This window comes from Helicoverpa armigera, chromosome 23, assembly GCF_030705265.1.
Source record: "Helicoverpa armigera isolate CAAS_96S chromosome 23, ASM3070526v1, whole genome shotgun sequence".
NCBI classification, from domain to species: Eukaryota; Metazoa; Arthropoda; class Insecta; order Lepidoptera; family Noctuidae; genus Helicoverpa; species Helicoverpa armigera.
The window spans coordinates 5515624-5541080 of record NC_087142.1 but is presented as its reverse complement, the minus strand read 5'-3'; the positions used below and the strand labels follow the sequence as shown (position 1 = coordinate 5541080).

General features: G+C 34.2%; 1 protein-coding gene across 1 annotated transcript in view; it reads left to right on the top strand.

Annotated features, from left to right (window-relative positions):
* Positions 1 to 21344, top strand: part of LOC110377261 (CDC42 small effector protein homolog) — a 31182-nt gene extending 9838 nt beyond the window's left edge. The window contains exons 2-4 of the mRNA XM_021336077.3: positions 9186 to 9579; positions 17711 to 17805; positions 18971 to 21344. Coding sequence (XP_021191752.1) covers positions 9438 to 9579; positions 17711 to 17805; positions 18971 to 18979 — 246 coding nt within the window. The 5' untranslated portion in view covers positions 9186 to 9437 and the 3' untranslated portion in view covers positions 18980 to 21344. The remainder of the gene's footprint in view (positions 1 to 9185; positions 9580 to 17710; positions 17806 to 18970) is intronic.
* The last annotated feature ends 4113 nt before the right edge of the window (positions 21345 to 25457 follow it).

The following is a 25457-nucleotide window of genomic DNA, read 5'->3' as shown; positions in this document are numbered from 1 at the left end:
ATTGTTTAATTGAATAAGCACCTTTAGAACCTTTATAGTAAAGGCACTTTCTTTAACAACACAATTAATTCTTATTATTTGTCGAGACGAAGGGGACCAAATTCGCAATTCCGAAGGGTGCATATATTTTTATTACTACGCAGTGATATTTTTTGTGCTCCTTTTCAATGTGACGAAGAAGAAAATTGAGTTGGTTTTACTTTGTTTGAGTTTAGAAACTTCTCTCCAATCTGTGTTAATAAATAAAATAAAAGCAAAATTATTTTAAAATTCCATTACAGGTATAATTGTTGGCATTCAAATTGAATTAACAGAAAAAAATAATTAAATAAGAACAGGTTAAGGTTCACTTCAGGTGAAGGCTCAAATCGCGTAACAATTAAATACCGATACAATGTCAAATTCTAATAGAAAAATGCAATGGCACAAACTTTCTAAAGGTTATCTTAATTAAACTTAGTAGATTTATTTGTTACCTAACACACATTAAATACATTATCATGGCAATTTACTTTAACTTCAAAAAGTCAAAACCGCTTTGAAATGTAATTGCGGAGGAAAATTTATTTAAACAGGCCTCAGGGTAAATGTCCTTTAGAATTAGGAAAACAGTTTCCAAACCTTGGATGTTTATATTAGGGATTGCCGAAAAGTCCCGAGCACCCCCGACAATACCCGAACGAAAGGATGACTCACTTGCTCACCACAGATGCAAAACAGGTGGTTCACCTTACTTCTAACTTCAATGTTTTCAATACAAACAATTATGAACCTTACCATATTCACCTAAATAAATGTCCTTTTTAATCAAGATAATGATGATAATGTCAAGAATAACTTCACCCTCTTATAATTTCTTGAAGAATGAGACTCCTGTTTTATATATCCCTTGTTTTAATTCATATTTTACAGTTAAAAGAACTGGTTATCATGGCGGTGCGAGAAATAGCGTAGAGAATAGCCGTTAGATATGCCTAGGAGGTATGTACATATGTATATTATTGCATTTTTTATAATAACACTAGCGTGTAAATGGCTATCAGGCCTATTGGAAAAATTGTTATACCTACTTCGATTGTATTGATAAAAGGCAGACTGAGTTATTTCTGCCATGATAAAAAATATAGAAATTCCACAGGCATTTAAAATGTAGGCTTTTAATCCGCTCATGCCATAAACAAATGACTACAGACCAAGTTTCTTCACCTTTTCTGACCATGTGTCTATGGTCCCCAAGAGAAAAGTTATGAAAACAAAATAAAAGACAACAACAACAAACAACAAAATAAAATAAAACAAACAAAATAAAACATGTTATCTCTGCATCACCTTAAGGTTGACTGGAGAGAATGCCCATGGCATTAAGTCCGCCTTTGTAATTGTATGATTGCATAAAGTTAAATAAATAAAAGCGCATCACGTCATAAAGATATAAATAAATAAGTACTTAGGTATCTATTATCTATTTATTTTCCCTATCTGACTGTTGTAGGCTGAGGTCACAGAGCATATCGCGAAAATGACCCGCGATAACACAAACATGAATAATTTTATACATACGAGTACCTATAGGTAATGTTATTGTCCTGTCCTAACTATTTTTACTCTAATTACTTACATACCTAATTATAATTTTACATATTGCGGTTTACCCCGATCTAACCTATATACGTCATCCTCCGAGCCTTTTTCCCAAACTATGTTGGGGTCGGCTTCCAGTCTAACCGGATGTAGCTGAGTACCAGTGCTTTACAAGGAGCGACTGCCCTGCCTGACCTCCTCAACCCAGTTACCCGGGCAACCCGATACCCCTTGGTTAGACTGGTGTCAGACTTACTGGCTTCTGACTACCCGTAACGACTGCCAAGGATGTTCAATGACAGCCGGGACCTACAGTTTAACGTGCCATCCGAAACACAGTCAATGGTGTCTAAGATATACTTAGAAAGTACATACAAACTTAGAAAAGTTGCATTGGTAGGTACTTGCCTGACCTGGAATCGAACCCGCGCCCTCATACTCGAGAGGTTGGTTCTTTGCCCACTAGGCCACCACGTAACCTAACCTATATACGTACCGAATGATTATCTGTCTATACTCGGTACATTAACAGGATAAAATGTGGGGTAAGTTCCCTTACGAAATTGTATTAAAATCAATCCAAAAATCGGCAATTTGGTGGGTAACTATTGGAACAAAAAATTACACGTTAAGGTATTGATATCTACCAGGAACTTCTTGCTTCATTTTAACCCATTAAGCCCTACAAATTGTATTGCACATTATGACAGCAATCATAAAAGTAGGCTACCAAAAACCTGTTCAACTTAAAAAAAACAACGTCACTATAATCGGACCGCCTGAGAACCGTTAAATCGTTAAGAAGCATAGAATCGAAAGCGTTTATCGATTAAACAAAACAAATCGGAATAAGGTCGCGACAGGTCGCTCGGGCGTAACGATTTACACGATTGGTCAACCCGATTTTCGTTGACAATAAAATAAATATACCGTGTAATGTAAGATTAAGAATAAAACTTGGAAATACTACAGTCTAGAAATCGAATAAGGCTTTGTTTTACCCTGAAAAGTATTTCAAGTTACCAAAAATCTCCAAATAAATACCTATACAATATTAATTTGAGTAATTAACTAATACCACAAACACTGGCCGTTTGTTTTCGCGACAGCTGTTAAAATAATTCGTCTGAAAACCAATTACAGGCATGGCAACAAACAACGTAACAACGCCAATTAGCAAATTAATGTAATTTAACTACTGGTCGTGCCCAAGGATTAACTTTTAACGATAACATACTTCTTTTTCGAATCTATTTTTTGGTAGGTACAAAAACAATACAGGAAAGGACCTTCGTCAAAATATTGAATATTTTTTTGGGAAAAAGGAAAATGTAATTTGGATAATTTTAGTTATAGTTTTTGCTACATATCTAGGTACATATGTAACAAAATGGCGTATTTACTACGTATTTATCATGGTCAACTTAAATTCTCAATTCTCAATTCTCAATTCTTTATTGCATACCATAATGTATTACAGGTTGTTGGTAGGTTATAGATATTAGTCACAATTATGGACCCTGTCGGGCACAGCAAACAATAGTAGGAGAGAGGAGGAAGAGCACTGTGTGTTTATATTCTATGTATTATCATTATTAGTTAAGTAGTTAGTAGTTCTAAGTTGTTTTTTTTTTATATTTATATATACATAAATATAATTATTATTTTGTTTATTTCGTAATTTTCTTTATTATATATTAGGTTTTCTAATGGGACGGTTTGTATGTTTTTTTTTAAATTTGTTTATATAAGTATGTATGTAGATGTGTAATAGTGTATAGCTTTTATTTCTCATTTAGATATTCGTTTATACTATAGTAGCATTTGCGTATAAGGAAATCTTTTAGTTTATTGGTAAAAATGGTATTTTTATTTAAATTTCTTATTTTTTCCGGTAGTTTATTATATATTTTAATGGACATGACAAAAGTACTATCAGAGTGCATTTTTAGACGCGACGTTGGTAAATTTAGCCTATTTTTATGCCTTAAAGAAATTTTTGTTTGTATGTCCTCTCTTTTTGTGAAGAATTCCGGGTGCATACGCACGAACTTACAAATTTCAAATATATAGAGGCAGGGTAGGGATAAGATTTTGAGTTCCTGAAAGTGAGGTTTGCAACTGTCGGTGTCTTCAATATTTACTAATATTCTAATTAGTTTTTTTTGTAGGGTGAATAGCGTGGGCGCGTCTGTACTGTTTCCCCATAGGATAACACCATATTTGAGCCAAGCGTAAGCATATGCGTAATATGTTGTTAGTGCGGTTTTAAGGTCTGTGGTTTTTTTGATTTCGCGGAGGCCGTAAGAAAATTTGGATAATTTTGCTCTTATTTTCTGGACGTGTGACTTCCAATTTATGTGTGTGTCAATGTTTAGGCCTAGTAGAGTGAATGTATCGACTTTTTCTAATTTATTATTTCTAAATGTGAAGTTAATATTTATGGGAAGTTTTTGCCGAGGGTAGAATGGAATTATTTTGGTTTTGCTGAAGTTAATTTCTAAGTTATGATCTGTCATCCAATTTATTGTTGTATCTAATATAGAATTTAATTTATCATTTATGTTTGCGTTATTTTCGCACGACGTAAGTATAGATATGTCGTCTGCGAACAGAACACATGGCTCATTTATGTTATTAGGAAGGTCATTGATATAAACTAAAAATAGGAAACATCCTATTACGCTTCCCTGTGGTATTGACGCGGAGATTTGGTTGTTATCAGATCTAATTAATTCTATTTCATTTTTGTTAATATTGTAATGTTCTATTTCTACTATTTGTTCCCTGTGTTTTAAATAAGATACGAACCAGTCATAACATTTACCACGTAGTCCTATATTATAAAGTTTTTTTAATAAGATGTCAAATTGTACTTTGTCGTATGCTTTTGTCATGTCCAGTAGAAGTCCTATCGCGTATTTTTTATCATTTAAGGTGTCAAGAGCTTTTTGTATGTATTTATAAACAGCCAAAATAGTGGAACGGTTTCTACGGAAACCGTTTTGGCAGTCATTAAATATATTGTATTTTTCACAAAACGCATAAACTCTGTTACACATCGCTTTTTCAAATATTTTAGAAGCTGTCGGTAAGAGGGCAATAGGGCGGTAGTTATTCGGGTCGGTTTTAGAATTCTTTTTGTGAATAGGTTTTACAAGAGCTATTTTTAAGAGATTGGGAAATGTACCTTCTTCAAATGATTGGTGTAATAGTTTATAAAATGGTAAGGTTAATTCATCTGCACATTTTCTTAGTAATGTAGGCGGTAATTCATCAATTCCGTGACTTTTTTTATTTTTTAAATTTTTAAGTAATTTGTTCACCTCATAAGGATCTATTGGACTGAGGAAGATTGTATTCTCTGTAGTGTTCACTAAAGTAGCTGTTTTCAATTTGTCAGTTGGGTTTTTCTTAGTTTCTCCGATAGAAGCAAAAAAATTATTAAATATGTTTGCTACTTCTTTAGGTTCTAATTATTCTATGGATAATGATAAAGATATTCCATGATGGGCGGCACGTATTGATAAAATGCGGTATTGACGTCTCTACTATTTAGATTCTATGCGCGCACGCATATTTCCTCAATTTTGACATTGATGAAACGTTTTTAGAATATAAAGGAATCTAAATTTAAATACTAGGAACTAACCTACTTACAAAACTTTAATAAGTGCTTTGCTTCTGTGTCAAAATTACTCATAGATATATTTGCCGATACTTATCACTAATTCCTTTTAAAAGATCTGTCATTTGCACTCATTGAATGCGTATGATCTGTACTTACTTTACAAAATCGTAAAAGAAATAAAAAAAGTTACATCCTGCAGTGTGCATAAACAGCTTGCAGTTTATAAAAGAGATGCAGTTACGTTCAAAAAACGTTGTGGCGATATTATGAAACGTAATTTTCACAAAGTTTTATAACTTAAAGGCTGATTTACATTGAGTCAGTATCTGACGTCAGTGTAGGCGCCGAAAACTGACGCGTGCTATTTACACGAAGTCAGTGTAGTGTCAGTGTTTCGTCAGTAGTACTGTACTGACTTCAAATCAATTTACACGATGGCAGTGCCGGGTCAGCACTGACTTGTCAGTGGACTGACGTCAGTTACTGACTCAATGTAAATCATGCCGATCAAAGCAATTCACGTAAATAAAAGTTAACCTGTGTTTCATTCAAAACAGTTTCTGTCTGTTAAAGTATGTATGATAAAAATACATAGACATATAAGAAGGGCCAGATAATATTTTTAAACTGTGATACAGGATAAAAATCATTCAATAGGTATTAGAGCCAGACAATCGATAAATATTTTTAGGGTGCACAAAGTCAATCGTCGTAGTGCCACTTTTCCATCAAAGAATTAAAAAAAAACTTTAAATGAGAGTAGCTGCCAACAATGACAAAAAGCAAAGGTAGCAGGTAGCCCTATCTCTAATCTTCAAACAGACGGCTTTACTTTCCCTATCGTCTATCAGACAGTGATGCTTCAGTGATCCTATTACTTTCACTGGCTGTCAATAACAATAAGATATGATACCGTGTACCTATTTGATATTTAAAAAGTTTACAATAGCTCTATGGCACGGTGGAAATTTTTAAATGACAAGAATGTGTTGAGTATTTTAATAATCTATTCCAATATAAGTGCAAAGATATTATTTATCTAATATAAGTGTATATAACGTAATGTAATGTAGTTAACCTACAGTATACTATTATACCTTATCATACAGTAGGTGCACACCTAGTTAAAGAAATATGTAGCTTTGAAAATGCCTGAAATGCTTTGAGTGAAGGAACAATGGTTGTATTTTTCAAAACTCACGTGTTGTTACCCGTGCATACGTTAGCTACTCATAAAACGTAAGTGCTTATAACATTTCCTATGTTTCCATTAATCATGAAGCACTAAAATCAACAATTATAATCGCTCATTTCATTCGGCAAGGCATTATTGATTTTTAAGTAATTTCCGCTTTGTACGAGAGAATTGCAGTTTCATTAACTAACTTTTTCTTAAAATTCGAACAATAAATAACTTAATATGAAACTTCAAACCAACAAACCTTTTATTATTTAATGCATTTGAATAAATAGAATACCTACGGATCATGATGGCATGGCGCGAAAGATCCAAGCAAGATGGCGCTCGCTAGATAAAATATGACAATAAATCAATCCTTTCTCTTTTTACGTTATTACAATGTGTTTCAAGAGAAGTTTTAGTTAACAGGTATCATAAATGGGGCCAGCGTACCGAATACGCTTAACACAGTTTCTTAGCAAGTAAAAATAGCTTATAGCTATCTTAAAGCGGTGTCTTTCGACATAGCAGCATGAACTATGTAGGTACAAGTTTACAAAGAAACGTCGAGATTAAAACTGTACACGCTATACCTCTTAGATAGAAGCATTGTTGTTTGAATTGTATTTTTAGCCTTTAATCATCCACAGTTGGGCAAAGGCATTACCTTGTCGTTTCCACATCTCCAGATCCCTTGAACAATCATACCTTCACAACCTGTGGTGTTCGTCTTTGGGTGTCTACTGTGTACGGGGGGGTAAGGGATTCTTCCCCTTTCACTCAAGCAAAAATTAGGTAGTCGACATGTACATCTTGCCCGTCCTTACCTGCGGAGCACAAACTTGGTCCCTCACCCATTGTCGGTATGTCCAGGCTCTAGGTTTGCTAAGGAGCGAACGTAGCCTTTTAGTCATTAAACAAACCCATTGCATACGGGATACCGTAATATGATCTAGAGTCGCTGATTTAGGCTAAAAAGCGGCAACATTAAAATGGAACTGGGCTGGACACATCAGCCGAATGCATCCGGAGAGACGGGCCACTATCGACACCTAGTGGACACCCTAAGATAAATTGTACTTTATGTAGACTAACATACGAATTTACCTTAACGATTACTTGCTAAATACATTCTATAAAAGCTTTGTAGTACCTATAACTTACCTGCCTTGAAAAATCGCGTAGTTGTTTGATATAAATATTAATGTGAATGCAAAACGTGACCGAACCTAGGTCTATTAAGAGAACCATTCGATCAGATTTCATAGTTTGCTACTGTACTAGTTAATTTCTCCACCGTGCGACCAATATGAAAAACTTTAGAATAATAGTAACAATAGTCCGATTTGTATCTTTATGTGAAAGGCAATATTATCGCAATTGAGAAAGTATTTATTCATATATGTTTGACGTACATAGATTTTTATCATAGGCGATAGACATAAGATTATTACTTATTGTAACGGGAGCAGTAGATACTTAAATTGGTAATCAAAAAAGGACTTCACGAAGTACAAAACGAAACAAAAGGGATACCTACTAAAAGTTTTTCACATATTTTTGTCTCATACTCTCACTACGAACACCAAATGCTCCTTCATTCTAACAACAAATTCTTGGCTGTCTTCGACAAAACTTCAGATAGTTTATCTGACGTTTTGTCAAGCACTTATCTGTCTTGTCGGGATAAGGCGCTCAGCTGTGTGAACATGATACCACGTGATGTAACTGATGGATGATAGTGATCCTCGCATGAGGGCACTGGATGTGAGAACATTTTATCGTGGTCTGATCTGATGAAGGGTGTGAGGAAAGTGTTAGTAACTTTAATAAGAGAAGATTGATTGGTTCTTGGTATTATAAGCTGCTGTTGTTAATCAGGGATTAGACAACGATTAGGGCCAGGGCAGGCATGAAACTGAATTATTTCAAAAGATATGTAGCACCAATCAGAAACAGTACATGCCTTAAATGGGCATGGAAAGGCAACTCTTTAGGATCTTAAAGTTTTTGAAGCTGATTAAGGCACAAAAGTATAACATGCTACATTATCTGTGCACTAAATGCAACCTTTCCTGCACATAATCGAAGTACTTATGCACTTAAGAGTTACCTTGTTGCATCTGCGTGACTGTGTCGACTGTCGCCTAAATGACGGAACGACAACCGTGGTGACCGGTTTATCTAATGCGTAGATAACACACTATACGTACGTATTATACCCATTTCCATAACGTTCTAAGTTCTAACTATAATAGCTTGTGTTATTGGATGATGGTGAAGAAAGTACTTAATAAGTCTCACTCATTTATCTATCATGACGTGAATAATTCAAAGTGAAATACTTAAACCTGAGCCTTTTATCTCTTTAAAAAAAAGATTAGAGCTGAACACAAAAAGGCATACTACCAAAAATTAGGAAACAGAAAATCTTTAAGTCCTACTTTTATTCGGCTTTCATTCTACACGCATCTAGTAGCCGCAGCTTATTACTTTATTATAATAATTATTTACGAATTAAAATGATGATGACGAGCATGACTGTGAAGATACGCTAGTTTCCAGCCATGTTTACGCTTATTTTCTTCACTTAATTGATCAAACGAATTAGCTGTGCCCGAAGTCATTACATTAATTAGGCTCCTATTTACCCACACAAATGATTAACTCAATGAGGTCTCAACATCGTTAAGCTGTAGAAACTATTGTTGTTACAAATATGTTTTTCTTGCATTAAGGACTCGTTTGTTATCATTGTCATAGATAAGTAACGTTCTCTGTTTCTACTTTCAGATGGTATCGAGGAATCATGCGATCAACATTATCGGCGCAGCGCTCATCTGAAAACTAGTGACGTCATAAAGCCTTGACGTTGAGATACAAATCCTCTTTCCAATCGAGTTTATCAGTGGCGCAAGTCGAGTATCGACAGTGCGATCGCAAGTGCGCATCACTACAAGTTCCGAATTCGAATTCCGTGCCGCGTTTAAGCGGTGGTAACAGTTAAGTAGGACTCGCGTGTGAAGTGGACGTTAGAGAATAGTAATGGCGAGCACCGGCAGTGAAATTTGGCTGCAATGGTTCGCGTGCTGCTACCAGCCAGCCGCGCAGGCGCAGCGCACGCGGCGGAGAATAGACAGATCCATGATCGGAGCGCCGACCAACTTTCAACATACAGGACACATAGGTAAGTTGCTACTAGAAACTTTCTTACTTGCCAGCGTGGTATAAAGTAATAATAATGTAAACTGCACTATTGTTGTCAGAAATCAATCAAACATATCCCAACAAATTATGATATACCTATTTGCAGAACCTACACATAAAAAGCAATACAAAAACTACTATTATGTTTTTGTTATAAACTTGATCACATTTCTCATAACAGTGAGTCACTAAGCTTAGTTGAATGTAAGTATAATAGGTACCATTCTTAGTAATGCTACTGCTAATCATATTGTATGTAGGTTTTTTCAGCCTACAATTATTGTTGTTATGTGTAACCTTGAGTAGGTCTCTATCATAAGACAGATTTAGCAGAAAAAATAATAACACTGTGTTTCCTGTCCAAAATAACCAAAAAGCGCTTTTTTGAAGTTTGTGTTTCTATTTGAAAAAAAAATTAGTTATAACACCACTTCGCGAGACTTAGCACTCGCTTATCTTTTCGAGTAGACACTCGATGGCGATCAGTGTAATCCTGACGATCGATGGGTCGATAACGAGCTGTCAGTCAATCGATTTATCGTAACCTTCCCGAAAGGCAAGGTGAACGACCGACGCCTTGAGCTTGAGGTTCCCATGAGACTCGCCAATGTTCAACGGAGCTAGTTTGAACCTTACACGATGATCATGCTAAATTGTTATTGTTAATAAGATTTATAATGATGTAACCTTAGATATTACGGTAAACGGTACGTTTTGGAAACATTTTGTAAAACAACAAATTCACCATTCATGTCAGTTTTGCTGGTATGTATGTTAGTTTTATGGAATAAAAACATTATTTAAGGTTAAGTTAAGATAACAATAAAGAAAGCATCCGAAACTATGTAAATTTCGCTGTAGAAAAGACAGCAATATTTCTTAACCAGTAGAAAACAGTAACTCTCTGAACTAAACTAACAGAATCTCAAACACTCGCAATCGCATAAAACAAACAACGCCAACCTAGGCAGACTAGACACTTTCCTTTGTCGTCCATCGTAAAAACTAACACGTCAGGATACGTAAGGATTACAAAACTAAGCCTTACATAATTGATTTAACGACTAAGACGTGTCCACACGTGTATAGTACTCGGCTACTCGACTTACATAAAAAAATGTTCTGCATTAGTATTCTATCGGACGAACGCACTCCTAATTTGGTTACGGATAGACCGGAGACACTGTGTCCTTAATAAGGACTGCTATTCTGCACCAGTCGAGATAACTATCGGACTTTTAAAAGGACTGGCCTGTCATACTGCGCTCTCCAGTAGAATGTTTGAAGTAAACGAACTGTCTAGTGGCTTGTCAGTGTGACATTCTGTCAGCGAGGGTCGTTTGATAAGACTTGTTTTTGTTAGGGTTGTCTGAAAGTTCCTTAATAGTATTTTAGTGACTATAATATCTATGAAGTTGAAAAGATTTTTGTAAGTGCATGTAATGTTAAACAAAAAAGTAAATGCGAATTTTTATCTACCAGCTAAGAATATATCTGATGTATTTTTTGTTTGCAAGCAAAAAATATGTCGGAAATATCATTTATCTAGACAAGAATTTTAAATGCACAAATCAATTAGTCTTGTACTTTTTGCCTACATCCTACAAAGAAATAAATTACGCTAGATACAGGTGCAATTAAAATGATTTCCTTTTCCCATACTTCACTGCTTGCTTCTAAGGCATTCCTAACTACTAGATATAATTTACTAGTCACAGCTAATACTAGACTCGTCCAGACCAGTTATAGCTTCTATCCCGTTTAAATCAGGTATCCAGTTGTACTCGTATCACATTTAATTTACTGGAGTGGACAAGGACTTATTTTATGCGATTTCAATTAACAGCAGCAAATTTTATTCCGAACTGAAATGAATAGTTTTAAAAATTGAGTGATTTCTAAAGCAATATATTAGCACTAGACTCCACTTATTTATGGAATGGACACGCAAATAGTTTTTCATTTTTATGTTAGTTAATTATGAATGCATCCGCAAGCAAGACGTTTGCTAAGTTAGGTAGAAAACGTTAGTTTTTGCACTCGCCTGCCAGTGAATGGTCATATTCGCCAATTATAACAAACTGTTGCAGATAAAATCTGTATCATTGAATTTTAAGCAGTTCCGGTGAGTTGGAGATGCCTGATCTATGTCAAAACTGTCTTAAAAGATATGGCCTAATATTTTTTTGGGATTTGCATACCCAGTTTTGCACTAATTTTTTAGCTACTTGCTTGGACTGATAAAACACCACACAACAGTAGATAGAATAGTCCAGACTGCTCTTGTACTTAGCGATATCGAGCTAAGTTCTATTGACCCCGAAAGCATTAAGATAATGTAAACTAGGTACCTACTTCATTCATAGTTCGACGCATTATTGCTACCATAAACATGTCTAAATATTTCGGAATTCAAGTACCTACTTGACCTTAAGCTACCTAGCTTACAACACTATTAAATTAATCAATTCATTTGTTGAAATTATAATGAACTAAGGAAAAAACTAAATCTATGTCAGAATAAAAACTAATAGACAAAGAGAATATTAAAATTACAAGCATTGAAGCGTCATATAAGCAGAAACGCGGCGGAATGTCGTTGCATTTTAAATTTAGAACATCCGAGACGGTTGTACGCGTATTATTTATTCGTAACTGCTAGCTAAGGTTGTTAACCATGCATTATTCACATCACTAGATAATATGTTTTATAGCAGAGTTTATTCTAGGTTGGTATTAAGCTAAACCTCCTTTTTTGAAGTGGAGTAATAACTGAATCATTCATCCAAACTGTCTGGAACACCTTTTACTTTTGATTTCAATATCGTAAAATACAAAATAGCTACAAACTTTCCACTCAAACCCGCATACTCAATATGTAAAAATATTGATGACTTAACCATTGGAGGTAAACTATGCAAATATTTACAAATGTATGTCATTAAAATGTTTGGAGTTCAAATCATTAAAATATACGAATTAATTAGTAAGTCAACGGCTTACGAATGGTTCTACATTATTCATATCCGGATTTATCCTTGAAAATATTTGCACGTGTTTACAAGAAGGCAGCCCTGTATTCGAGTTTAAAATAAACAGGCGAGTTCGGCGGCCGTGTCGGTCGGCAAGCGAGCCAGTGACTCATCCCGATTCTAACGTCCTTTAGTTTGTTTAGCTGGCGCACTGTCGCTAACTATCCCCGTCTGAACGAGGCATAGCCAGCCATAAACAAAATGTAATTTGAATTTAGTGATGCTTAGAGGAGATTTTTAGTCGATTTGGATTAATTAAGTCGAACTTTATGGTCTGCATTGCGAGATAACTTGAACAGAACTGACTGGACCGAACCAGGCCATAAGTGTTACTAAACACAATTTGTAATGTAAAATACGACTGCTACTTTAAAATGGCAACATTTCCTAACAAGCTTAAACTTTAGCCTTTTAACTGTAACAAGGACGATTCGTAGGTAATGAATTAACTAAGTAGTGTGAAACGCGAGCTTTCTTAGTCAGGTTGCTGAAGTTAACTGATATTTTGCAACGTCGAACAGTTTGCCAAAACTATCGCAGTTATAATCTCAAGTCTATAAACAAAGTAACTGATTCTGTCTATTTCGAGAGTGTTGCCAACCTCAATAGTTTAAAATTTCGTGCAATTTGAACTTCCTTGAACCTTGCGCGGGTAACATTTGCTTTGTAAACAGATTATTTTGTAAATAGCTTTATAGACTGCAGACTATGGTTAGCAGACAAGGAAAGTAGATTTAGCTAAAATTGCTCAATTTATATCATGTTCTAAAATTCAAAGTAATAAGTATAATAATTTGTACCCTAAAGGTTCTTTAAAAGGTCTTTCACTCTTCTCTAGTAACATAGGCTATATTTCATCCCGGTACAGTTTCCACGACACTATTTTTCCATCCAGGAATGACTAAGAAATTGCAATTCATTCCACAAGGAATTAATTCTTTCAACAGTGCAATGGATGCATATTTTTAGTATACAATGTTGCATCAATTACTGTTTATCGCGATTTTATAATCTTTCCTCATTGATTAATTTAAATAATTAATTCATACTTAAGAAGATAACTTAGTACGTGACAAAGAAATACTTCTGCCTTTGACGTGGAGTTGTCATAAGGGCAAAGACATTATCTTGATTGATTCGAAGTGCAACTTAATCGTTTTATTGCGATTATTTTCAATTATCTCTATATTGCAAATTACTTAGCTAGATGAGGTTTTAATAGATAAACACTTTCTCTAATAATACTGGTGCTTGAAGTAGTGGTTTCTGTAGTTTCATCCAAGAAACTTCTCGTTGCATTATGTACTCTCGTACATGTTGTTTGGATTATCTATTTATGTTGAAGAAACCTACAGACGACATAACTATCATTGAGTAAACTTATTTATTAAATACATAAGTAGTTCACGGTTTTTTAGTTCTAATTTGTTTTCATTACCTAAAGATTGTTTTACATTGAAAATAGCTAACCTTATTGAATAGACAAAGCACCAGATTATGAAAACAAAACACAACAGTTTACTTAGTAGTCTAAACAATAGTTTATTTATTAATAGGTATTCTACAATAAACAAAAGTTTATTTTGTAACTCTACAAGTACAATAAAGACAACAGTAACATACATTAGCTGACCTCAATATCATTAAGAATTTAGTTTAGTACAATTTTTAATAACTTCTGCAGTAATATTTTGTAACCACATTGAGCACATGTGTTCATGAAGAGAGCAGTAATAATTACTCCGACACAGACACTTCATGCGCCATTAGTTGGAGTGATCATTAACGACTATACATTTTAATTAATATGATGTTAAACACAAATGAATGGATGAATGATAATATTGAGGAGAGGAAAAGCGGCAAATGAAATATCGTTTGCTTGCATAGATCATTTTTCTAATATAAAAATTGCTAATAAAGAGAACTGATATTTGATTGGTCTTTTAATGATATAAAATCTACTTAAGCCTATATAAATATCTACCATGAAAATCTTAATAAATAACAACGCTTTCACTATGGACCACTGAACCGATCTCAATGAAAAGTGAGACGAGAACGTAGGTACTAAAGATTAAAATAAATAATTTTATTATCAATAAATAAAGATAGGTATAAATTTTCATATAAAATTATGTACGATCGAAACGTAGAGAAATAAGTATCTACTCAATTTCTCGATCTGTATGTTCGAATAAGATTGGAAATGATGGTATTCATTTATTCATACGACATGATTTCATTGCATAGAAATTGTTAATTAAATCTTAGAAATCTGTACTGTTTCATTTTGATGGAGAATTTTTCATGTACTTTGTTAAAATAGGTAAAAAAAGTAGGTATTTAAATTACATAAAAAAAATTATTGTCATAAGTTCATACTCTCAAGAAGCAAATCATGAGTTTTGTTGCAATAATTTGTCGACATAGTTTATTAAAATTAAGGTTTTTGCGATACAAAGTGATCAACGCTCAACTAGAAACTTTATTTATTAGCATTTCGGTACATAATCATATACCGTATCTTGGCCATGTACATGAATCTTCTTTAAACAAAAAAGCGCGCATAACCAGAGACAAACTACTACCACAGACTATAAATAAGGCAGAGGTCGTGACGAACAATTTCGCAAGCTAACACATCCGCCTCACCTTGGTACTCGCTGCTCAAGCAAGAATAACCAATTTATTCCTGGAAGCTATTTGTTTCCGTGTCTTCATGTCATGCTATCGTTGAATGCTGTTAGTAAATCAAGTCATTACTGCGAAAACGACTTATAAACACCTATTTGCTAAATACTATTGAAGTTAGTTAAAATTAGGTACCTTTTAAATCACGTGTGATGATTCTAATAAAGAAATGAACAATTAAGCCCACTTTGGAGATTTCCATTTAAAAAATAAATTGTTTTCCTAACAAGCTCTCTCTGAGCTTTATCTTTCTGTAGCATGGACTTCCCCGTAGCAAATGCTCCAAAGTCCAAAGTACCTACTCTTTCCACAATAAAATTCTAAGAGATTGACTTGGTATTATCATATTCGACATATTTAAGGAAACAACAGATGGGAGATTACATCTTAAAGAAGACCATCTGCGTATATTGCTATCAATATTATCGCTTCAATTCTCATCTGCGTATTTTCCTTGTGTAGATAAAAAATTGCAACTACGTAGGTTCGTCTGACGATTTATCTGTCTTCAATGCCTAATCTTCCTATTGATCTTTTATAGCTCTTAACTAAGTCCCAATTGAAAAAGAAAAAACGGTCATACATAAGAAACCAAAGCACATACATATTTCTTTCTGTAACCTCCACAAAGCTTTACCTAGTGACAATGCGATTACCTACATCAGCTGTCTATATTTACATTGGGTCATAGAGTATGTCACCCTTGGTCATTGCCTTGTTCATATGGTTCATTCGCATTGGTCACGTCACGAGTGACATATACAACAGCTGATTGCAGGACCTTGGGTATCACCAGTATTCAATATTTTTTGTATTCAACAGACTTTATAACGCTGCTTACCCATTCTAAGGATCCAGACGTGATCTTTCAACCATTTAAATCTCAAAGACGTACCTACGTTTACATGAAAACCATTTTTTTCTCATTTGCAATAAAATTATTATATCGTTTTTTTCTGAGGTCGTTCATTCGACCTTAACATTTGACTCATCTTACCCAAGGTGAGGAGTGCATTATGTTTCTGCTTGTAGTTTCATGTAATCTTTAGAATCGCCGTGATTACCTAAAGCTGTAGTTTTATCTGGCTTAAAGGCCGATAGTAAGGTCAGAACGTCGCGTGTTGTGAGAACTGAAGTTTGAGTTCTCTTTCACTAGGTGTATCTAGTTGGCCACATGTTGCTTCTGAGGTGTCCTACCTGTTACGTTTTCTTCTATATTCTATAGTATACCTACTAATATAATAAAGAGAGAAAAAAAATTGTTTGTCCAATAAAGGTTTCGAGTGAACCGATTGGAAAATTTATTTCCTTGTTAGGAAGCTATGCTATCCCCCATTAACATTGTAAGCTACATTTTCTTTTCTATAAATTCTTCAGCTCCTACCGACCTTCCGTTTCCTAGAATGCGATCAATCACAAACAAGCTACATTACAACTATCTCAGGGACATCGCCATGACTCAGGTCGCTATTTATCGATGTTTTGACAGCCAGGGTCTCACGCAACGCATTGATTTGCTATGCACTTGATATAATAGCACATTATGTTATTGGGTAAGGCCAAATCGTTATCAATTCGTTCGTGAGATTGGAATGGCTGTTATGTCGAGATTGTTAATATAAAATTACATTTGAAGACATTACTAGAGGTAATAAAATAACTAAAGTTACCGTGCCGAGTAATTAGCATTGTCCAGCCAAAATAAATTGAGAACCACATGCCTAATTAAATGGATCCCTTTTGCACAATTGCTTTCCATGAAAAAGTTTTGATGACTTAGGTATTATGAAAATACGTACCTATCTTGGGAGAACTTGAGTGCTAAATGTCTAGCCTATTTATCATTATAAATATATAGTTTTCTAAATGATCATTAGTGAATAGACAGTTATCATAAATCCGCCCTGAGTGCGACCTTCTCGCTAATTAGATATTATGTTATGGCGAGCTGACACAACTTTCGTTGCGTGTTCCAAATCATTTGTTACGTGATATACTTGCGTATTTTCGTGACTTGAACGTTTATTGTTCTTAATTATGATGGTGGTTTCGTTACCGTACCTATGTGTGAATATCGTAGGTAAATGTCATTTATGTTACAAAAATACATGATGGTCTATGTATATGACCTAGGTACTATTTTTATCGTCTCTTGCCAACATTTGAACAATCGAACTTTGAATAGTTTTTTTTAAAGATTTCAAGGTTTTGTAACATTCAAAAAGAGATTTTATTTTGTTAATTTTACCTCAACAATCCTTACAGATGTTTCGATTTGACAAACAAAGCCCTATATACATTTACAAACAAACTTATGACACCAATTCTCCCTTTCTTGATTATCATTAAGATAATGTACTTAAATATTCGTAACTATGATTCCAGGTTCGACAGACGTGGACATCCCGTCGTCACTGTTACACACGATGCAGAACCAAATGCAGAGCAAGGGTGGCTACGAGATGGCGTATGGTGTTAAGGTGAATGTCTATTATTCTGCATTACAATCACCCTTCGAAGTAGGTAATATTTTTTCAGGTAGTTGGTCAGGAATAACTGCCACGGTCAGGTATTACAGTACCTACCTAGAACTTTCATCTGTACAGATAAAGCTTCTGCTTAGTTATCGCTATGGTGATGTACGACTCGCAATATTTAACTGAAGAGTTTGTTTGTTTGATCACGCTAATGTAAGGAATCATATCACCAATTTGAAAAATTCTTTTAGTGTTAGCTCATGTATTGATGAAGGCTTTTATTTTTTATGGGGTGCACTTGCAACCAGTGGCGGAAGCTACTTAGTAGCTAAATAAAATTATACCACAGTCAGAATTGAGTTCTTTATGATCATAAGCAACGACTGCGAACTTTAGACTAACAATCTAATAAGTTATTTTCTTTTAAAAATAATTGTTGTCTACACTACACAGCCTTGAATGTATATGTTGTGTGTCAGATCAAAGATCGTGCCTGACCACGAGACAGTCATTGTTAATGATAAGTAAATGTAACCTTGGGTTAGATCCTGCAGCTACCCATTTATTTAGACCTTTTATTTTTATTTAAAAGGTTGTAGATTTTACAATTTATAAAATACATTTAAGGCAAAGCAGTCTCTTGGTGTTGTCTTTATTTAAATTACACTATAAGCCGAACAGAATTAAAAAATACAGTCTTTAGAAATACTGAAAAGAAGTAAGTATCTACTTAGACAGGTAGGTAACTTAGGTAATTTAAATTGCAAATGTCGCTTACTCATACAATTAAATTAATTATATGTAGGTGAACGAACTAACTTGACAAATATAACTTAGAATACATAGGTATATCGTCGACACATATGTGTCTCAAACTATAGGGCACTTTATGGCAGTAAGTTTTTATTTACAATGGTCCGTTGGTAGGTTGTATTCTCTCGCGGTAGACTGTTCAATGATTTGTATTTAATTTATAGTCAAATATTAATGAACTATTGTTCACGAGACTAGAAGTCAATCAGGAGTTCATGAGTCTGAACAAATGGTGGAATCGAACCGTTTGAAAATATGCCTTTTAGTTTGAAGACTAATTCCTTATGACATGACGTCTTACCGCATTATCAAATAATAGCCAAGTTAGTAATATTGATGTTTCTATTGTTTTCAGGTTTATTGATGCGCGCAGGCCGCTCCCAAGGACGCTAGTGATAAAACTAAGTGATCGAATAAAGTGTGAACATGATCTAAACTTTATTTATTAATGCCTAAGTTAAGTGTAAACTTTAAGTTTTGTTGTGTACATAAGAAAGTAAACCGAATTCAGAATATTAGCGAGTTACCCAAAATTTATGTTAGTTGTGTATTGCTTTCTCGTAAACGTATCTTGTAACTTTTGTTCCTTTTTTCTCCTTTTATTTTTAAGGACTTGTCAATTCATTTGTGGTGATGAAGAATGTACATAGCTATTAAAAACTTGTGACGACGGGAAATATACAACTTCGATCATCCTAACATGGACATAGCAATGTATTAGAAACTATTTACTCCATCTTTGTACGTCTTTGGAGTATCTTATCTAGACACTGGGTAGTGTATCTGTGACTTCTACCTACCAAGTTCGCGAAATCAAGACGAATAAATTCAGTCTGTAACTGTACTTATGTAATAAAGTGTCTTGTGTATTGTGACTTATAGAATTATATTTATACATATTAATACGTAAATACATTATGTGCTTACTTAGTCAAAATATATACATGTTGAAATAGACAAATTGGAATTATTGAATCATCAAATTGGAGGCGTTGATACGAAAAATCTATTTGACGTGTCAGAGAATTGCAATAAGGTTATTGAAATCAAGCATATACTTAGCTATGGATATTAAAAATGACGTGCAAGAAAGCTAGAGTGAACTAATCGACTGGTCTAGTCGAAGAGCGCAACTAGTGTCTTACTGGTACAAAATACACAGCTTCGAAATGATGATTCAATAGTTATTTAAATAAAATTGTATTCATACATAATATTATAACTATTATAACCAAATAATTATAACTAAACTACATATATATTCTCAACAATACTTCCTATTCCAGAAAAAATAATGAAAGTTCAATGAAAGTACCGATTTCAGAAAAAAAAAATGGTACCTACATAGCCTTCAATTTGCAATAAATATATTAAGATTAGTGTTTCTTTTTTGTAGTAGGATAAATGTTGTGAAGAGACTATTTCTTATATACTTAAGAAGATTCGAATATTATCATAATTTTCAGATTGTCTGATGATTTCAGATTATGACTTGCATGTTTTCTAATTTCACCTATTTGAAACTGTCTAGACTTTTTGTTTGCATTTGGCTTTACTCAGCTCAATGAGGGTTTTTGAAATTTTTTCTGCCACCGGGTGGCGCCACGTATGCGTCTGGTCCAAACAGCTGTCAAATAGTATGGAATTGTAGGTGCCGAACTTATTGTTTATTGAAATTCTGTTATATTGGAAGTGTTATTGATTTTATTACCCATATAACCATTTTTGCGAACATAACGTAACCGTTTCGACACTTAGTGTCGACACTGATCTATCTCGAAACATAATCTCGTCGACGTTCCGTGTTAGCGCCGTCGCTGCAACTAAAAATGGGGAAGATCTCGACACAATAAACAAGTAACATTTGGTTTCTAATTTACGTCGCCGTGTCGTAACATTGTTACCATATTTTAACCAGAGATCGCACTAATCATTCAATCATTCATTCGTTCGATCAATTTCGTTGGCTCGTGCGTGAGTGACACGACGAATAATACAAAATACAAGAAATCCCAAAATGATGGTTGAAGTATGATAATGATAATGAAGTAAACAAAGTTTTAGTTTTCATTAATTAATATGGTTTATAATGCTCAAATCTTATTGGGAAAAAAAGTTTACTGTGTAATTTCTTTGAATATGTTGATATTTCCAACGCGCCACCGTAATATCATGTTTTAATAATTCTGGCGAAAGAAAAACTTTTGTTAAATAAAATAAAAATATAAAATGATGCACATCGAGTGCTCAATAGCTTCCATTTAAATACAATATCAAATATTTTAATCCTAATACAAATTATTTTAGCAAGATTTACTCATTAAATTGGTAAATAATGAACTATGAAAAAACATTTTTGATGTTTGTTATGATAAATATGCTCGTCGCAACTAGTCACAAAGTTACGATAATGTGTCGACACGTGTCGACATGTTACGGTAAATTGTTACAAAATTACTAGATTTTTAAGATGGTTTCTCTTAATATTTGGTTACAGTGTTTTCCAAAGTTTTTATCAAGTCAACATGCCTTTTTGCATTGTTCATCAGAATTAATATCGCTTGTGCCGGTTACTTGGGTTAAAGACGAAGACGTCTTGTTTTGGCCGAGAAAAAGAAAAAACTGCGATTTGGAGCTCGAAAGTTGAAACTTTGGCACTAGGGTAGGGACTATACCAATAAGCTCCTCCACTAAATTCCGTACTGTTTTCCTGTAAATGGCCTAGAAAAGAATAAGTTTTAAGTTCAATAAAATGGGTATCCGTCAATTTGCCCTACCAACAATGCAACATCATGAAAACAATATTATTATAATAAAGAAAAAAAATCGGTAAAAAAACTTTTAAGTTAAACGGTTTTATCTTATGTGCACTGAAAACTAGAAAATAAAAAAACTGTTACTTACCTATAAACCTACATAGGTGGTCCCGGTCATATTAGACTAAAATAAAAACGTGGGGCCCATTACCTAACTATTGCTGTAATACTTTCTTCTAGAGGTATAATAGGTGTGGATTTCTACTTACTATAATCGTAATTGGAGATTTTGACAATCAATAATCAGCCGTAGCGGCTTCACCAGCGAACGCCGAGCTCACGATCTACCAAAGTATAAAGATATGCTTTGCCATAGGTAGGATTTCAGAGGGCCCCCACGTTTTTATTTTAGTCTAATATGACCGGGACCACCTATGTAGGTTTATAGGTAAGTAACAGTTTTTTTATTTTCTAGTTTTCAGTGCACATAAGATAAAACCGTTTAACTTAAAAGTTTTTTTACCGATTTTTTATTTTCTAGTTTTTAGTATTTAATGAAAATGCCTACCGAATATTCCTCATTCTATATATGGGTCAGCAGCGGTGAGGGAGTGCCAGACTCTTACTGACTAAAAACCGTTGTGTTTCGTCGTAGGCCTTTTATGTACCAGGACAATCCCGCAGCCCAGGCAGGCCTTGGCCCTGTTGGGCCCCGCTGGGATTGCTGACAGTATTCTACTTGAGTAGCCCTTTCATTTGATACCCATATTGAGGGGGTTGTGCAAAAAATATGTAATCCGCCATTTTGTACCGGCGGCCATCTTGGATTTACAATGTTATTGATATTAGGATATTGTATTGTCATCGGAATTAAAGGTGTGTACCAAATTTCAGATCAATCTGACAACAGCAAGGTACTTAAATTTGAATTACTAAATTTGACCCAAGAATAAATAATAAAACAAACAGGGTAAGCTAAATAAAACCGTTTAAAAACTTGTGTACGAGTACAATAAGGGACCAGAGATATTTTGGGACTTGGTACTTATTTCTTTAACTCTTCTGTAAAAAGTTGAAGTCCATCGGAATTTACGTAAGGTTTTTGGTTGTTTACTCATTTTAAATTTCATTAAATGGTTGGTAACGGCAGAAAACATAGACAGTTTGAGAATAACTGGCTCTCGTCATGTTTTAAATGTGTTAAAGGGTTCTGGAACATCGACTACACCATGTTACTACCCAGTTACGACACAATTGTGTCAACATTGCTCACTGGTTACAAACCAAACGCAAAGTTTCTAAAATGTGTCGTTACAAATTAAGCTGTAAAGTATCGACACAGCGACCACACAAAGTTACTGAATCTAGTTTCCGTCACATTTTTACTGAACCGTTACAACACATTAAAGCTAATCCCTACACAGTCACGTTGTGTCGTACCTGTTACGAAACTGTTGCGACTTGTTACATCTTTATCATATCTGCGACCAAAAATGGTTGTATGGGTATGGACTACGGTCAGAATAAGGTTTCCGAACTAAAAATTGAGCTAAGAGAGAGGGTGCAAAAGTCACTGGTACTAAGGAAAAGCTTGTTGAAAAATTTGTTAACACAATATGATTTAGTTTTTTTTATTTACTCAACCGCAATAGTAAAACAATAATGCAGTGCTTTAATTATAAAATAAAAAAAAACACTAAAATCGTTCACTATTCATAGTAAAGATAAGCACTTTGACAGTTATTAGACCTGGCGACTCGGTGCTGCCACCTCGTGGATTGCCATTTTAGAAAACCCTCATTATTCGCCAATTAAGAATTCTTGCATTTTTACTTTTTTGTTGTCAGTAAAGATTTCAAATCTTTTATTTTCAAAATATATTTTGCCTTGTACACCTTGATATAGTTTAAAGGCACTTTTTGACGAATTATGTAAAACTCTTTGTGCATATATTAGAATATTAGTTGGTACATATTTATTATGTACACTAGTATGTATATTATAAGTACTGTCGTGCTTAGAAAAAGGGACGGATGGATTATGGATGGACGTAACGATTGTAGGTAAGTAGTTGAATAAGGGGATAGGTACTTACCTATATTTTTCATATTAATTTCCATTTAATTTAAAACTTGCCTGGATTTATATCAGATCTTTTCTTTTTATTAGACCTGTAAGCAATAATTTCCTTAAATAAAATGTATAACTCGTACCTACCTTTACGCCTATTAATTTGTCTAACGTAGGTATTTTTATAAGCACGGCAGTCTTACTCAATCGATGTGTTGTTTTGAAACGTCTCATAATTAAGTATATAGGTCTAATTTATATATAATAAATACTTTTTCTAATCATTAGCAGTTAATAGGTTTAAAAATCAATTTGTCGTCCTTTAAGTAAAGTCTTCTTGCCCGAATGTTTTTGGGCAACTGAATGACTGAAACATTGTTCTTCTGGAGACTGAAACAGAATATATTTACATACAAACATATTTACTTAGAACCCGTGTAATAGCCAAAAAAGGGTGACGACAGAGTGTTATTAAAAAAAATTATGACGTAAAGCTCATACGGTCAGACTTTATAACACACTGTCTCACTCTGAATAAAATAATAATTTTGTCATTTTTTAGTTAAAACGACAAAGTTCTATTAAATTACATTGGTAGTAGTTATACATATGTAGGTATATTAAATAATTTGTAATGTCCATTTAATAACTTGTTCTATATAAAAGAATTACAAAAGTGTTCATTCGTTTTATTTGCCTCACGATATTCATTACTCAGAAATTGCTTGCCTTATCTCTATTATAATCATCTACAGAACAGATCATGGGTTTCATTCCCTTTCTTGAGAGAGCAACCCAGACAGACCTTTGTCCTGGAGACTATACACTATTTTTGTTTGTTTAAGGTGGATGAAAAAACCGTCTTTTTATTAGTTTTTGTGATTTTTTTGCTCTCTTGAAAGCCCCGGTATTTACCGATTGGTACCGCCATCTTTATTTTTTCTAATGGACTAAACCCACTCATCAATAATAAATAGTACTGCTTTTGACCACATTCAAACGAGCGATGCTACCCCTAGCCCCGACTACCCGCTCATGTTTTTTCGCACACCTGGCGCGAGTGCTCCATAAAGAAGTAGGTACGCATGCCGTGACGGATCCTCACTGCTGCTAGCGAACTGTTGTGATAATCCGCCCGCGTGTGTGAACGTGACTATCGTGTTGTGATCGTGAAGACCGCGGCCAGTCGCCATCTTTTGAAGACCAACGCTGGAGAGCCAGGTACGCGTGCAGGTACTATCGCTCGTTCGCTTCTTGGCGATAATCAGCCATCCTCCAACAAAATACAGTCCACTTAAAATACAAGTGCTATTTGCGTTTATTTCCAAACCACCAATATCTAATTATTAATAAAAGGATCTTTTCGATGACAAAGCGTTGCTGACTAGCCACTCTACGTACTTACGGACGCGTTTGCAAAATTGATAGGCATGAAATCGAACTACTACATTGACACGGCCCACTCACACAAATGTAGGCATTGTTAGCTGCAAGAATATAGTCAAATAAACAAATTTAAGCGTTTTTTTTTAAGTTTTTTTAAGCGTTTTTTTGTGGAGACCGATACAGATTTATTTTAAAATTCCCGCTCTTTAAAACGTCAATGGTAACAACCAAAGACAAATACAGAATGCGAGGATCTTAATAATTTTATCGCCTTTATCTGGGATAATAAATAATATAAATAAATAATAAAATCTTTATTTTCTCTTTAATTACAGTGTTAAGTACATTACAATACAGGTTGCTTTTGTAAGAGAATGGTGTCTGTTTAAGGTTACCCCTGTGTTACAGATCACCATTTATCCTTTTGAATGTTATACTAATATATAAATATAATATAATGCGATAGTGAAATAAGATTTAGAGTTGTGAATGATAGTAGTCTGTGTAGTAATCTGTTAGTGAATATTTGTTATAATGCTCTCTGGACACACTGAGTCTGAAGTTTCATGAAAGTTTCCATTAGGAGTTGACTGTCATTAAGTGTTGTCAAGTTTGACATTTTCAGTGCCA